The sequence below is a fragment of the Bombina bombina genome, chromosome 2, assembly GCF_027579735.1.
Source record: "Bombina bombina isolate aBomBom1 chromosome 2, aBomBom1.pri, whole genome shotgun sequence".
Lineage (NCBI taxonomy): Eukaryota > Metazoa > Chordata > Amphibia > Anura > Bombinatoridae > Bombina > Bombina bombina.
This window is the reverse complement of record NC_069500.1, coordinates 1,024,848,862-1,024,864,075: the sequence shown is the minus strand read 5'-3', so window position 1 is coordinate 1,024,864,075 and position 15,214 is coordinate 1,024,848,862. Positions and strand designations below refer to the sequence as shown.

Below are 15,214 nucleotides of genomic sequence, written 5' to 3'. Positions count from 1 at the left end.
TGCATAGGTTCAAATGGAGGAGCTTGAAGAGCCCCCAGAACCAAATTCAAACTCCAAGGAGGAGAAATTGACTTAATGACAGGCTTTATACGAACCAAAGCTTGTACAAAACAATGAATATCAGGAAGAATAGCAATCTTTCTGTGAAAAAGAACAGAAAGAGCAGAGATTTGTCCTTTCAAGGAACTTGCGGACAAACCCTTATCTAAACCATCCTGAAGAAACTGTAATATTCTCGGTATTCTAAAAGAATGCCAAGAAAAATGATGAGAAAGACACCAAGAAATATAAGTCTTCCAGACTCTATAATATATCTCTCTGGATACAGATTTACGAGCCTGAAACATAGTATTAATCACAGAGTCAGAGAAACCTCTTTGACCAAGAATCAAGCGTTCAATCTCCATACCTTTAAATTTAAGGATTTCAGATCCTGATGGAAAAAAGGACCTTGAGACAGAAGGTCTGGTCTTAACGGAAGAGTCCACGGTTGGCAAGAGGCCATCCGGACAAGATCCGCATACCAAAACCTGTGAGGCCATGCCGGAGCTACCAGCAGAACAAACGAGCATTCCTTCAGAATCTTGGAGATTACTCTTGGAAGAAGAACTAGAGGCGGAAAGATATAGGCAGGATGATACTTCCAAGGAAGTGATAATGCATCCACTGCCTCCGCCTGAGGATCCCGGGATCTGGACAGATACCTGGGAAGTTTCTTGTTTAGATGAGAAGCCATCAGATCTATTTCTGGAAGTTCCCACATTTGAATAATCTGAAGAAATACCTCTGGGTGAAGAGACTATTCGCCCGGATGCAACGTTTGGCGACTGAGATAATCCGCTTTCCAATTGTCCATACCTGGGATATGAACCGCAGAGATTAGACAGGAGCTGGATTCCGCCCAAACCAAAATTCGAGATACTTCTTTCATAGCCAGAGGACTGTGAGTCCCTCCTTGATGATTGATGTATGCCACAGTTGTGACATTGTCTATCTGAAAACAAATGAACAACTCTCTCTTCAGAAGAGGCCAAGACTGAAGAGCTCTGAAAATTGCACGGGGTTCCAAAATATTGATCGGAAATCTCACCTCCTGAGATTCCCAAACCCCTTGTGCCGTCAGATACCCCCACACAGCTCCCCAACCTGTAAGACTTGCATCTGTTGAGATTATAGTCCAGGTCGGAAGAACAAGAAGCCCCCTGAACTAAACGATGGTGATCTGTCCACCATGTCAGAGAGTGTCGTAAAATCGGTTTAAAGATATTAATTGAGATATCTTTGAGTAATCCCTGCACCATTGGTTCAGCATACAGAGCTGAAGAGGTCGCATGTGAAAACGAGCAAAGGAGATCGCATCTGATGCGGCAGTCCTAAGACCCAACATTTCCATGCATAAGGCTACCAAAGGGAATGATTGTGACTGAAGGTTTTGACAAGCTGATATCAATGTTAAACTTCTCTTGTCTGACAAGGACAGAGTCATAGACACTGAATCTATCTAGAAACCTAAAAAGGTTACCCTTGTCTGAGGAATCAATTAATTGATTGGTAAATTGATCCTCCAACCATGAACTTGAAGAAACAACACAAGTCGATTCGTATGAGATTCTTCGAAAATGAGAAGACTGAGCAAGTACCAAGATATCGTCCAAATAAGGAAATACCAAAACCCTGTTCTCTGATTACAGAAAGAAGGGCACCGAGAACCTTTGAAAAAAATTCTTGGAACTGAGGCTAGGCCAAACGGTAGAGCCAAAAAACTGGTAATGCTTGTCTAAAAAGAGAATCTCAGACACTAAAAGTGATCTGGATGAATCGGAATATGCAGATACACATCCTGTAAATCTATTGTAGACATATAATGCCCTTGCTAAACAAAAGGCAGGATAGTCCTACAGTAACCATCTTGAATGTTGGTATCCTAACATAACGATTCAATAATGATAGATCCGGAACTGGTCTGAAGGAATTGACCTTCTTTGGTACAATGAAGAGATAAAATAAAACCCCAGCCCCTGTTCCAGAACTGGAACTGGCATAAATACTCCAGCCAACTCTAGATCTGAAACACATTTCAGAAATGCTGAGCCTTTGCTGTGTTAACTGGGACACGGGAAAGAAAAAAATCTCTTAGCAGGAGGCCTTAACTTGAAGCCAATTCTGTACCTTTCTGAAACAATGTTCTGAAACCAGAGATTGAGAACGGAATTGATCCAAATTTCTTTGAAGAAAACGTAATCTGCCCCATACCAGCTGAGCTGGAATAAGGGCCGCACCTTCATAGGTACTTAGGAGCTGGCTATAGGTTTCTATAAGGCTTGGATATATTCCAAACTGGAAATAGTTTCCAAACTGATACCTGAGGATGAAGGATCAGGCTTTTGTTCCTTGTTGTGAGGAAAGGAACGAAAATGATTATTTACCCTGGAAAGAAAGGGAAAGCAAAGTTGACTTAGAAGACATATCAGCATTCCAAGTTTAATCCATAAAGCTTTTCTAGCTAAAATAGCTAGAGACATATACCTGACATCAACTCTAATGATATCAAAAGATGGTATCACCAATAAAAATATTAGCATGTTATAGAATAATAATAATGCTATAAAATAATGATCTGTTACTTGTTGCGTTAAAGCTTCTAACCAAAAAGTTGAAGCTGCAGCAACATCCGCTAAAAATATAGCAGGTCTAAGAAGATTACCTGAACATAAGTAAGCTTTTCTTAGAAAGGATTCAATTTTCCTATCTAAAGGATCCTTAAATGAAGTACTATCTGCCGTAGGAATAGTAGTACATTAGCAGGAGTAGAGACAGCCCCATAACCTTAGGGATTTTTGTCCCAAAAAACTCTAATCTGTCAGATGGCACAGGATATAATTGCTTAAACGTCTAGAAGGAGTAAATAAATTACCCAAATTATTCCATTCCCTGGAAATTACTTCAGAAATAGCATCAGGGAGATAACACTTCTGGAATAACTACAGGAGATTTAAAAACCTTATTTAAACGTTTACATTTAGTATCAAGAGGACCAGAATCCTCTATTTCTAATGCAAATAATACTTCTTTAAGTAAAGAACGAATAAATTCCATCTTGAACAAATACAAAGATTTATCAGCATCAACCTCTGAGACAGAAACCTCTGAACCAGAAGAACCATTATCAGTATCAGAATGATGATGTTCATTTAAAAATTCATCTGAAAAAAGAGAAGTTTTAAAAGACTTTTATGTATACTAGAAGGAGAAATAACAGACATAGCCTTCTTAATGGATTTAAAAAAATAAAATCTCTTATGTTATCAGGAACACTCTGAAAATTAGATGTTGACGGAACAGCAACAGGTAATGTAACAGTACTAAAGGAAATTTTATCTGCATTAATAAGTTTGACATGACATGCAATACAAACAACAGCTGGAGAAACAGATACCAAAAGTTTATAGCAGATACACTTAGCTTGGTAGCTCCAGCACTGGGCAGTGATTTTCCTGAAGTATCTTCTGACTCAGTTGCAACGTGGAACATCTTGCAATATGTAAAAGAAAAAAACAACATATAAAGCAAAATTGATCAAATTCCTTAAATGACAGTTTCAGGAATGGGAAAAAAATGCCAGTGAACAAGCTTCTAGCAACCAGAAGCAATAAATAATGTGACTTAAATAATGTGGAGACAAAAGTGACGCCCATATTTTTTAGCGCCAAAAAAGACGCCCACATTATTTGGCGCCTAAATGCTTTTGGCGCCAAAAATGACGCCACATCCGGAACGCCGACATTTTTGACGCAAAAAACGTCAAAAAATGACGCAACTTCCGGCGACACGTATGACGCCGGAAACAGAAAAAAAATTTTGTGCCAAAAAAGTCAGCGCCAAGAATGACGCAATAAAATGAAGCATTTTCTGCCCCCGCGAGCCTAACAGCCCACAGGGAAAAAGTCAAATTTTTTAAGGTAAGATTGAAACAAATGCATTTATCCCAAATATGAAACTGACTGTCTGAAAAATAAGGAATGTTGAACATTCTGAGTCAAGGCAAATAAATGTTTGAATACATATATTTAGAACTTTATAAACAAAGTGCCCAACCATAGCTTAGAGTGTCACAGAAAATAAGATTTACTTACCCCAGGACACTCATCTACATGTTTGTAGAAAGCCAAACCAGTACTGAAACGAGAATCAGCAGAGGTAATGGTATATATAAGAGTATATCGTCGATCTGAAAAGGGAGGTAAGAGATGAATCTCTACGACCGATAACAGAGAACCTATGAAATAGACCCCGTAGAAGGAGATCACTGCATTCAAATAGGCAATACTCTCCTCACATCCCTCTGACATTCACTGCACGCTGAGAGGAAAACCGGGCTCCAACTTGCTGCGGAGCGCATATCAACGTAGAATCTAGCACAAACTTACTTCACCACCTCCATCGGAGGCAAAGTTTGTAAAACTGAATTGTGGGTGTGGTGAGGGGTGTATTTATAGGCATTTTAAGGTTTGGGAAACTTTGCCCCTCCTGGTAGGAATGTATATCCCATACGTCACTAGCTCATGGACTCTTGCTAATTACATGAAAGAAATTAAGTTTAATAGATTGAGACATATCCTGTAACCCTGAGAGATGACCTCTAGAACCCAAGGGTCTTGCACATCCCCAAGCCAAGCCTCCATAAAGAGAGATAGTCTGCCCCCAACACGATCCAACGACGGATCGGGGGGCTGCCACTTCATGCCTATTTTGTTTCGGCGGGCTTCTTGTTCTGCTTGGATTTATTCCAAGATTGAGATGGTATCCAAGTTCCCTTGGACTGATCAGGCTTCGCAAAGGGACGAAAATTAGGACCCTGTCCTTTAGGTTTATTCTTCTCACCCTGCGGTAAAAAGGCACCCTTGCCCCCAGTGACCGTGGATATAATGGAGACCAGGCCTGGACCGAAAAGAATCTTCCCCTTACATGTAAGGTTAAGTAGTCTAGATTTTGAAGTCATGTCCGCAGACCAAGACTTCAGCCAAAGTGCCCTACGGGCTAGAACAGAAAAACCTGATGTCTTGGCATTCAGGCGAATGATCTGCATATTTGCATCAAAGATAAAAGAATTAGCTACCCTCAAGGCCTTCATTCTTTCCTGGATCTCCTCAAGGGGAGTTTCCACCTCAATAATCTCCAATAGAGAGTCATACCAATAGGTAGCGGCTCCAGCCACCGCCGCTGCAGGTTGAAACAAATACCCTGTGTGCTGAAACAGCTTCCTTAACAGAGTTTCTAGCTTCTTATCCATGGACTCCTTAAACAATGAACTATCCCTCAAGCGGGATAGTAGTGTGCTTAGCGAGCGTGGAGATAGCTCCATCCACCTTAGGGAAGGAACCCCAAAACTCTAATTGAGAGTCTGGAACCGGGAACAATTTCTTAAAGGAAGAATAAGGGGAAAAAGAAGATCCAAGTCTCTCCCATTCATTCTTAATAATATTTGCCATCTTTACGGGAACCGGAAAAGTCTGTGGCACCACCCTGTCCTCATAAACTTTATCAAGCTTAGGAATAGAAGGTTCCTCTGATAATTTAGGTTCAAGAACCTCTAAAGTAGTCAACACTTCCTTTAACAGAAAGCGTAAGTGCTCGATCCTAAATCTAAAGTCTGGTTCCTCCACAACCGGAGGTTTAGAGGCAGCAGATTCCGACCCAGAAAGAGCATCCTCTGAAGTATCAGAGGCGTCCTCATCAGCGGATAACCTAGTATCAGATAAATCCAACAAGTTGGTAGATGACCCCTGGGAAGGATAACAATATTTGACCTTTCGCTTGCGCTTAGCAGGGCAAGGTAAAGCACTGAAGGCCGCAGACACTGGCGTTTGTAGTTGGTCAGCAAAGTCTGTCGGTAAGAGGGCCCCTCCTGAAGGAGGATTAGCAGTGCAATGGGGAAGCTGCATTTGTAATAGGAGATGAATGCAGGGAATGCACTTCATGGGACGGTGACTCCTCAGAGGTGGATGGCTCGGTGGTACTAAACATCTTGGTTTTCTTAGATATAAGCACTTTATCAAGGCATGTGGAACATAATTGAGCCGAATCTTCCGACACTTCTCTGCCATCATCCTGTGACGAAAGGCAAAGAATGACTGGGGAATGAGGGGAGTGGGGGAGGTATTTAAGCCTTTGGCTGTGGTGTCTTTGCCTGCTCCTGGTGGCCAGGTTCTGTATTCCCACAAGTAAGGAATAAAGCCATGGACTCTCCTCATATTAAGATGGAAATTATCCATTCAAGAATTACAAAGCTGAGCAGGGGGCATTACCAGAATAAGTTTGCAAGAACCACATGTAAAATTAGTAACAAAGCTCTAAAACTCTAAAACTTGAATATTTAGAGCAAGTTTTTTTTTTGCTCTGATTATGTCTGCATAAACCTTAAAACCTGCTGGACATTTCTGTTTAAAGGTGTGCTGGTCCTACAATTTTGTTTTACTTTATCTAAATAGTGCAGCAGGGAAAATAAAAAACTTGTGGTAAAACAAACTAACCCTCTGAAGAAGCGTTAGTGAAACGAGCGTCAGGGGCACATATTGTCTGGAGCTTTGTCTCCACTTTTTTTAATCGCTTACTCGTGTTGCATGGTAAACTTTATTAATAGGGCAAAGCTAGTATAAATGTTAATAATAGCTCCCGCTATAGAAGGAGCTTAGTTACAGATAGATATCTGATCTGATATTCCTTGATTGTTGCTTATGTATGTGGTGACCACAATAATTGACTTAATACTTTAAGCCTTGGGATAAAACTGAAAATTATTTTTGACACGAGAGTTCAAGTATTTTTTATTTGGTATGTGTGTGTTGTGCCTGTCACTGTAATAAAGATGTATGAATTAAGTTCTAGTAAGTAAATGTTTATCTTTTCTAGTAATTGCACTTCTAATATTAAAAAGAAAAGGTACAGCAATCTTTTTTGGCACACATCTATGTGCTTTTTGATAATAAAATTGTATTTTCCTTGCTGATAATCCTTTCAGAGAAATCTATTGATACACACAGAGAGAAGCACACTCACAGGAACGAACAACCGGCTCAATAGCATTGTTAGCCTGTTCTATGGCGATTTACCACCTGGGTGCAGCTTCTTTTAGCCCAGTAATGCTTTTCACAGAGTAGAACTTTCCTGTAGTATATCAGTCTAATCCCGCCTATTATGGTCAGTCTAGCGTCGAAATACCAGGTAATTCTACTCTGAACAAGGAACACAGCAACCCCAGAAGATTGTTTCGGCCTTCATTGGGCCTCGTCAGTGAGGTGTAGCCGTATTCCTCTAAGCACACTGAGCAAGGAGTCCACGTATGGTCTCCCCTTTTTCCCATAGGGAGACTAAATACACACAGAGAGAAGCACACTCACAGGAACGAACAACCGGCTCAATAGCATTGTTAGCCTGTTCTATGGTGATTTACCACCTGGGTGCAGCTTCTTTTAGCCCAGTAATGCTTTTCACAGAGTAGAACTTTCCTGTAGTATATCAGTCTAATCCCACCTATTATGGTCAGTCCAGCGCCAAAATACCAGGTAATTCTACTCTGAACAAGGAACACAGCAACCCCAGAAGATTGTTTCGGCCTTCATTGGGCCTCGTCAGTGAGGTGTAGCCATATTCCTCTAAGCATACTGAGCAAGGAGTCCACATGTCTGGTTTCTCCTTTTTTTCCAAACCCAGAAACAAGATAAGGTTTCTTGAAATAACAAGTGCATACACCCTGAACACTCATTAAAAAAAGGTTATGGGATGTGCAAACAGTTTATTCTGAGAGTACTGCCCAACACATGGGATATGCACCCATTTCTAAGCATTGTACACATTTTCTAGAAAGGCTACATTTTATTACTTTACAGATGCAGGAAGCCAAGCGGTACGAAGCCAGCATGAAAGGCTGAGGTTAAGATTAAAATACTGTAGGTGTCATGGCAAGGCATTTAGGTTCATCAACTTTGGGCCAATAGCTGCAGATAATCCTCTATTTTACATTTAACATTTGCTTTCTTTTTCTCCAGAAGTAAGTAAAACAGATACATATTTAATTTCACAACACAAAAAGGAAAATAAAGATAAAATGTGTATAACTTGTTACAAAAATGCAAGTGTTATTTAGGCTTATTATTCATTATTCAAGCTGTTATATAAACAAACCATATATTATGCAATTTACTCCTCCTTTATATAAATTGCTTGCTTGGCTCATTATTCTTGTATAATTGTATACTAACAAGACGATATGAAGAACACAGATTTTGGGATTATATCCATTAACAGACAACACATTTTCAATGTATTCTGCTAGCATGTACCTTCACATCTACCCCAGGAATATAAAACACTGTAGTTTCTAAGTCACTTGGCTTGGTCTGCAGCGATGATGGCACCTTCTTTCCAGCAAGTAAGTGTGATGTAGATGCATAGTTGGTTTGAAATTTCTTCTTTTTTGAGGGAGAGTCTTGATCTAGACTTCTAGAGCTTCTGTCATAGCTTCTGTATTGGTAAAAGAAAACAAAAGTAAATGTTCACAACTTTAATGTAATCTTACCTAGCAAGTTAGATTTCCAAAAAGCAGAAATAAGATAATTATCCTCGACTCCTATGTCCCCCCCAAAAAAACTATTTGTATTTGCACAATCAATATAAGATCCAGAAGTTTAAATATACCCTTGCCTCAGGGAGGTTGTGGAGTGAATAAACTCTTACCTTCTTTTTTAATTTGCAAGGAATACTAGCACTTTAAACTCTAGGTCGTTAATTTAGTTGACAATCCAGTAATGTCTGATGTGACTTTATATATAGAAACCGGATCGCAACTTAATAATTATTAACCTCAGAGTATACAAGTGTTTCAATGGAGGAATAAGTATAACCTCCGTATTATTTTGTATACTGAAAGTGAATACAGACAGGTGTTTACATTGTATAAGCTAAGGCAGGTTAATGGGAGAGGGCATGTTTCCTAAGCATTATTAATACATAACAGAAACTATATTTATTTTCTTAAAATTACTGAAGTGGGAAAATTTGTATACTGGATGCTCAAATTAGAACTTACTGCAGCAGCTCATTGAGCAGTCATTATAGATACATCTATTTAACACACCGGTTACATATTCCCTGAGTATTATTAATACATAACAGAAACCATACTTATTTACTTAAAATATTAAAGTGGGAATATTTGTATACCGGAGGTTCAAATTAGAACTTACTGCTGCAGTTCACTAAGCAGTCATTATAGATACATCAATTCAACACCGGTTACACTTGCAGTAACGATTAGTTATTTTGAATTTCTGTGGTATTAAGCAAATGACTATGGATTAATATCGACATTCTAGGCCATTTAAAGGGATAATTTGCATCTTACTAACCCTGCATCATTTTCAGTATTACAGTTGTGGAACACTTACCCTAGTCTAGTTTTAATTCCTTGTGTATTTAGCAAACAACCATTTATTTTAAAACTGCCAAATAAAAGTTATATTTTATCTTTCCTTTTTCAAATCTGCTATACTTTGCACCAAATGTTCAATTACTTGCAATAGGGAATTTGAGTGCTTGAAGTTGTAAATTTTTTGCAGTCTTGTACTGTTTTGGAAATAGCCTTACCTCAGCTTATTTTTCAGATACATGAAAAATGAACAAGCAACTATTATTGCTTCATTAACTGCTATGGCAAGTGCACTGTTTAACTTTTAAAGTGAAAAAACTAAATTCATACATTACTATATTATTGATCAAAGAATGCTGAACTAAGTAGAACACCTCAGCTTACCTTCTTAAGCTTACGTCATCATGTTCCTGCTGAAGAGTTGTCGGGTATAAGACACATTTCCCACTATCAATCTCAACCCTTATATCAAGTTCAAAGTCAATGTTTCTCTCTGTTGCTGCATTAGCCACATTCCTATTTGAAGGTGTAGTGGGCCAACGATCTGTGAATAGCTGATGGACAGCAGCAAAACCAGATGATTTCTTCCGGGTACTCTGCCTAAAAAACATATGACACACACCTTCAGCTGGCATTTCTTTACAATAGCTTTACATTTGATTAATATATTAATATGCTGAGACAATTCTCTATAGTAACTTTAGATGCAATAAATATATTAAAATAAAGAGAATGTCCATATAGAGTCCTTCAGTTAAATGAATAAATAACAATATGACCGTTTACTGGATTCATAATGTGTTCTTGTGCGTGGTCCCTTTAAATATTGAGCAAACCACTGAATACGATTGCTTCCACAGACTGGGGTCCTATGAACTTGCAGGGTTAACTTTTATTGTTCACCACTGGTGGTACACTTTAAATAACACAGAGTTGTTGCACTCAGTTAACACAGTCCCTTTAATTTCAAAACAATAACAATGAACAAACATGGTCAGGTATACAACAAACCTGCCTAGTTCCCTCACTAATGCCAGGTGATAAATTAGCCCTCAAAAAACTTTACCAAAAGATATTTTCACAGTTTAGTAATACCTGCAATTTTTTCACGCTTGTAAGAAGAGAGAGGATTTCAGCCAGTCTGCAGCTCAGAGTTTCTCTCCCTGCACTGTTTTGTGAGCTGTTTTTTTAAGAAAGCTGACCACACCCATCCCCAAGTAGCCTAATTAACCCCATGTATACCTTACTGCCTGCCTTAACCTGAGGCTAACATAGTTAGTAGCCAGCTATAACTTCCCCTTCTTGGACAGTACAATCGGTCACAATAACCCAAGGAGGAAGGAGGAGACATTTGTCTGTGCCAAAGACAACCAAAAACTATAAACTATCAGTTTATTACATGTATCTAATTTAATATAGATATATTTATTAATATTTATAAAATTGTATATTTGAAGCTCTGTGGCTTGTGCATATTTGCTTAAATCATTCAAAATGATCCCTAAAAGGTAGACAAATACAGGATGAGGTTTGCAATTTTTAACACGTGCCTTTTTGTGTACAGCTAACATTTAACTGTAAACTCCTACACGTGGATAAGCACATGACTACTAGTCAATCTTTGATACTTAAAGGGACATAATACTCATATTCTAAATCACTTGAAAGTGATGCAGCATAACTGTAAAAAGCTGACAGGAAAATATCACCTGAGAATCTCTATGTAAAAAAGGAAGATATTTTACCTCACAATTTCCTCAGCTCAGCAGGGTAAGTGCTGTGTAAAAAGTTATACTTCAGCTGCTGTCCAGCTGCAGGTAAAAAAAAAGAAAGAAAAAAAGAAGAAGACATGAACAGCAGCCAATCAGCATCACCAGTGCTGAGGTCATGAACTGTTTTACTGTGATCTCATGAGATTTCACTTAACTCTCATGAAATTTCATAGTAAACTTTCTTTAAACTGAATAGAGAAATAACATGAGTGTGCATGAGGCTCACTCCCTTGCCTGTCCCGAAACAGGCCTACTGATTTGCTGCTTAAAGCCCTTTACAGTGGGGTGTGAATACTTAGGACATTTTGAGGTAAAATATCTTTCTTTTTTATATAGAGATGTTCAGGTGATATTTTCTAATCTGCTTTTTACAGCTATGCTGCATCACTTTCAAGTGTTTCAACATTTGGGTATTATGGCCCTTTAATCTCTTATTGCTTGTCTACTCATTTCTATTCTCTATCTTATCTAACAATGTCGTTTCTGTATGTCTTTCTAAAAACTTAAAATATATCAACACAAAAATTGGTGGAGCTGTACAGGCTTTTACATAACATCACTATGAGTACAAAAAATGAAATCCAGATTTGTATATCTTGGGTGATATCCTAATCAGTACTTTTAAATGACCAGTAAATACAGTAGATTTGCATAATCAAGAAAGACGTGATAAAAAGACAATGCAATAGCACTTAGTCTGAACTTCAAATGAGTACTGTAGTAGATTTTTTTTCTGACAAATTTCAACGTTATGTCTATTTCCACTCCTATATCATGTGACAGCCATCAGCCAATCACAAATGCATTTACGCATATTCTGTGAATTACAGGACAAACATGGATCATGGTAAGTATTGTTAGGATTTAAGCAAAGATTTAGAAAGAGCTCTATTTAGATTAATTTTCTAGTTATCTTGGTTCGCATAATCAAAACTTACTAAGTGGAATGAGTAGAAAGCAATGCACATAATATGCAAAAAACAATGGAAATGGTAAAAACTGTAAAAAGCAAAACAGGTAAACAATTATGATGTCATAACAGATTTAAAAGGGACAGTCAACACCAGAATTGTTGTTGTTTTAAAAGAAAGATAATCCCTTTATAACCCATTTCCCAGTTTTGCATAATCAGCACTGTTATAGAAATAAACTTTTTACCTCTGTGATTACCTTGTATCTAAGCATCTGCAAACTGCCCCCTTGTTTCAGTTGTTTTGACAGACTTGCATTTTAGCCAATCAGTGCTCACTCCAGGGTAACTTCACGCGCATGAGCTCAATGTTATCTATATTAAACACATGAACTGATGCCCTCTAGTGGTCAAAATGCATTCAGATTAGAGGCAGTCTTCAAGGTCTAAGAATTTAGCATATGAACCTCCTAGGTTTAGCTTTCAACTAAGAATACCAAAAGAACAAAGCAAAATTGGTGATAAAAGTAAATTGGAAAGTTGTTTAAAATTACATTCCCTATTTAAAATCATGAAAGTTTTTTTTTGGACTTGACTGTCCCTTTAACTATTTTTCTTCCAAATGTACCAGAAACCATTTGACAATCAAAACGTTAGTAAAAAAGGAGGTTTTAGGAAGCTTCCAAAAGAAATGCCTTACAAAGTTCTGAAAAAGATGCATCTACTTTCATTGCCTAGGAAGTTGGAAAAAAAAGACCCTTGTAGAACTTAAAGCACATTTATAATACATTGGAAAATCTAGGTTGATATGGTATTTTATAAAGGTAAAAAAAATTGCAATGGCACCGATGACCGACAAATAGTCATTTTTCTTCTATTCCCTTGTTCTGTGAAGCTATGAAACTTATCAGGCAGAAATAATGGCCCCACGGAAAACAGGATAAGTGTCAGGAATGTATAACACTATTTAATAGTTCAAAGGGAGCCTACAATAAAGTATGAAATTCCAGGGTATTGTAAACTGACCTTCTCAGGGATGTTATGAGGTAAAACATGAACAAAAAATAATAACCCAAGGGGTTTTGTGCCCACTTTTATCCTCAAACAGTTAAATGGCAGATCTTTTGCTTCAAAAATACTAGAAGTCAAGCCTTGCTGAAAGCCATCGTGTAGGGCTAGGCATACCAAAATAAGAGAATGATATATGTAGATACATTATGCTGTATCATCCATAGAAACAGAGGATACTTCTATGATTATCAGCATATGATTTGAGATCTTATTCTAGTTTATAGTAAAGCTTGGAGTACAGATTCTGGGATGCCCTACAGCTGTAACCTTAACCATGTAGCAGCCAGCATCAGTTTATGTGGATTGGGATGAAATATTGGTCCTTGATAAAGTATTCCTGAAAATATTGGAATCTTCTAATATGGTTTGGAATGCCAACTGTTTAATCAATGAACACCATAGCCTTCTTGGAAAATGAAAAAGAATGTAAATTAATTTGGATTTTTCCTTCTTATTCTTCACATGAGTTGAAGGTATCAAAGGGTATTGGAGGAAACATACAGATCAGTTTGAATTTCCATGCATCTAAGAGTTTTTTCCCCCCAATAATTGGGGAAAAGGAACCCTGTGGAGGAATTTACATATTTGATTATTCTTGGCCATTAAATCAACCCCTGGGTAATCCTGTCTGATAAATTGTCACTCTTGCTGAAGATGAACTGCGGTTTTATTCTCCACATATTTCTTAGAGCCTACAGACATACAGGTAAAATTTTCATGAGAACTGCATGACTTCATATCCCCCCCTTGAAAGAGTATGTACAATATTGTGTTTTTGATGTCTGAAATTATTTTCATTGATTGCCCTTCCTGAGAATCCAGAAAACTATGTAAGATTGGGAGAGCTCTAAAGATTATACAATAGTTCTACCAGAATATTATCCAGAAAAGGGTCACTGTGGTTCTCTACGATATGATCTTTGATAAAGTGGTGCCAAATACCTTGGTAAAGAAAGCTGTAGCTATGGTGCAACAGACACCATATGAAAAACGAAAGTGTGCAACAGAAGAAACGAGGAAGCCAAAATGATACAGAAAATTTAAATAAGTATAATTAAAATCTCTGGTGGTCATAAACTGACATTGTTCCCAGAGTGACCAAAACAAAATCTTGGAATACAGAAGTGGTTGTAATAAAATTAATGCTATTTTACTGGAAGATCAAAAACAATGTCTTAAATTGATCTATATGACACATGATACATACATTTTATGCTTCTTTCCTAGAAGATGCATGACTCCTACAATAGAACTCAATGTATTAATAGCGAAGTTAACCTGATTAATTAAAAAAACTTTTAAACATAAGGCAAAAAAGGATAACAAGGTGACAGTGATTGCTTATTTTTAATGGTATACTATTTATGCATGCTTCTAATGGGACAACTCTCTGGTGCAATGAATACCAGAGAAATTTTGCAAGAAAAAGGTTTGCAGGATGCTACATTAATAAATAAATAAATAAAAAAAAACAGGAACAACATGATAAAAAAATATTCTGTCCCCAAACGAAACCCAAATAAACTTGAGGATACCAAAGATTAATAATAATTGCATCTAATGTCTTCTATCAGTAAATTTAGCTTTCAAAATAAAACAGTTCCTATAGTAGTTTTTCTTCATTTTAGAATTCTCTATAAGGTAAGATGAAGAACCAAGATGCATCAATCAACTAGGATAGGAATAGCTGAACAATTAATCTATAGAGAAAACAACATTTATATTTACCTGATCAATTAATTTCTTTTATAATGGTGAGAGTTATCACATGTGGGATTTCCTCTCCTGACGCTAAGAGGAGGCACAAAATACCAACACCAGAGATTTAAATCCCTCCAACTTCCCATGATCCTCAGTCATACATATAGCCAAATAGATGAGGGAAAAAAGAAAAGCAGGAAAGATAAAGTGTGACAAAAGAAGTGCAAAACAAGTACTGCCACCACCTGAATCAAAAGAAAGGGCAGGGTTTTTGGACTCACCATAATGGAAAACAAAAAAAAATCATCTGGTAAGCATAAAGTTTTTTTTTTAAAT

The 15,214-nt window shown here is 37.5% G+C and overlaps 1 protein-coding gene across 8 annotated transcripts in view; it reads right to left on the bottom strand.

The window, feature by feature from the left end:
• BLTP1 (bridge-like lipid transfer protein family member 1) overlaps positions 1-15,214 on the bottom strand; it is a 1,044,923-nt gene that overhangs the window by 229,824 nt on the left and 799,885 nt on the right. For all 8 annotated transcript variants that reach the window (XM_053703615.1, XM_053703613.1, XM_053703617.1 and 5 more), the window contains 2 exons: positions 9,809-10,024; positions 8,340-8,520 (listed from right to left, as the gene is read on the bottom strand). In XM_053703615.1, coding sequence (XP_053559590.1) covers positions 8,340-8,520; positions 9,809-10,024 — 397 coding nt within the window. The remainder of the gene's footprint in view (positions 1-8,339; positions 8,521-9,808; positions 10,025-15,214) is intronic.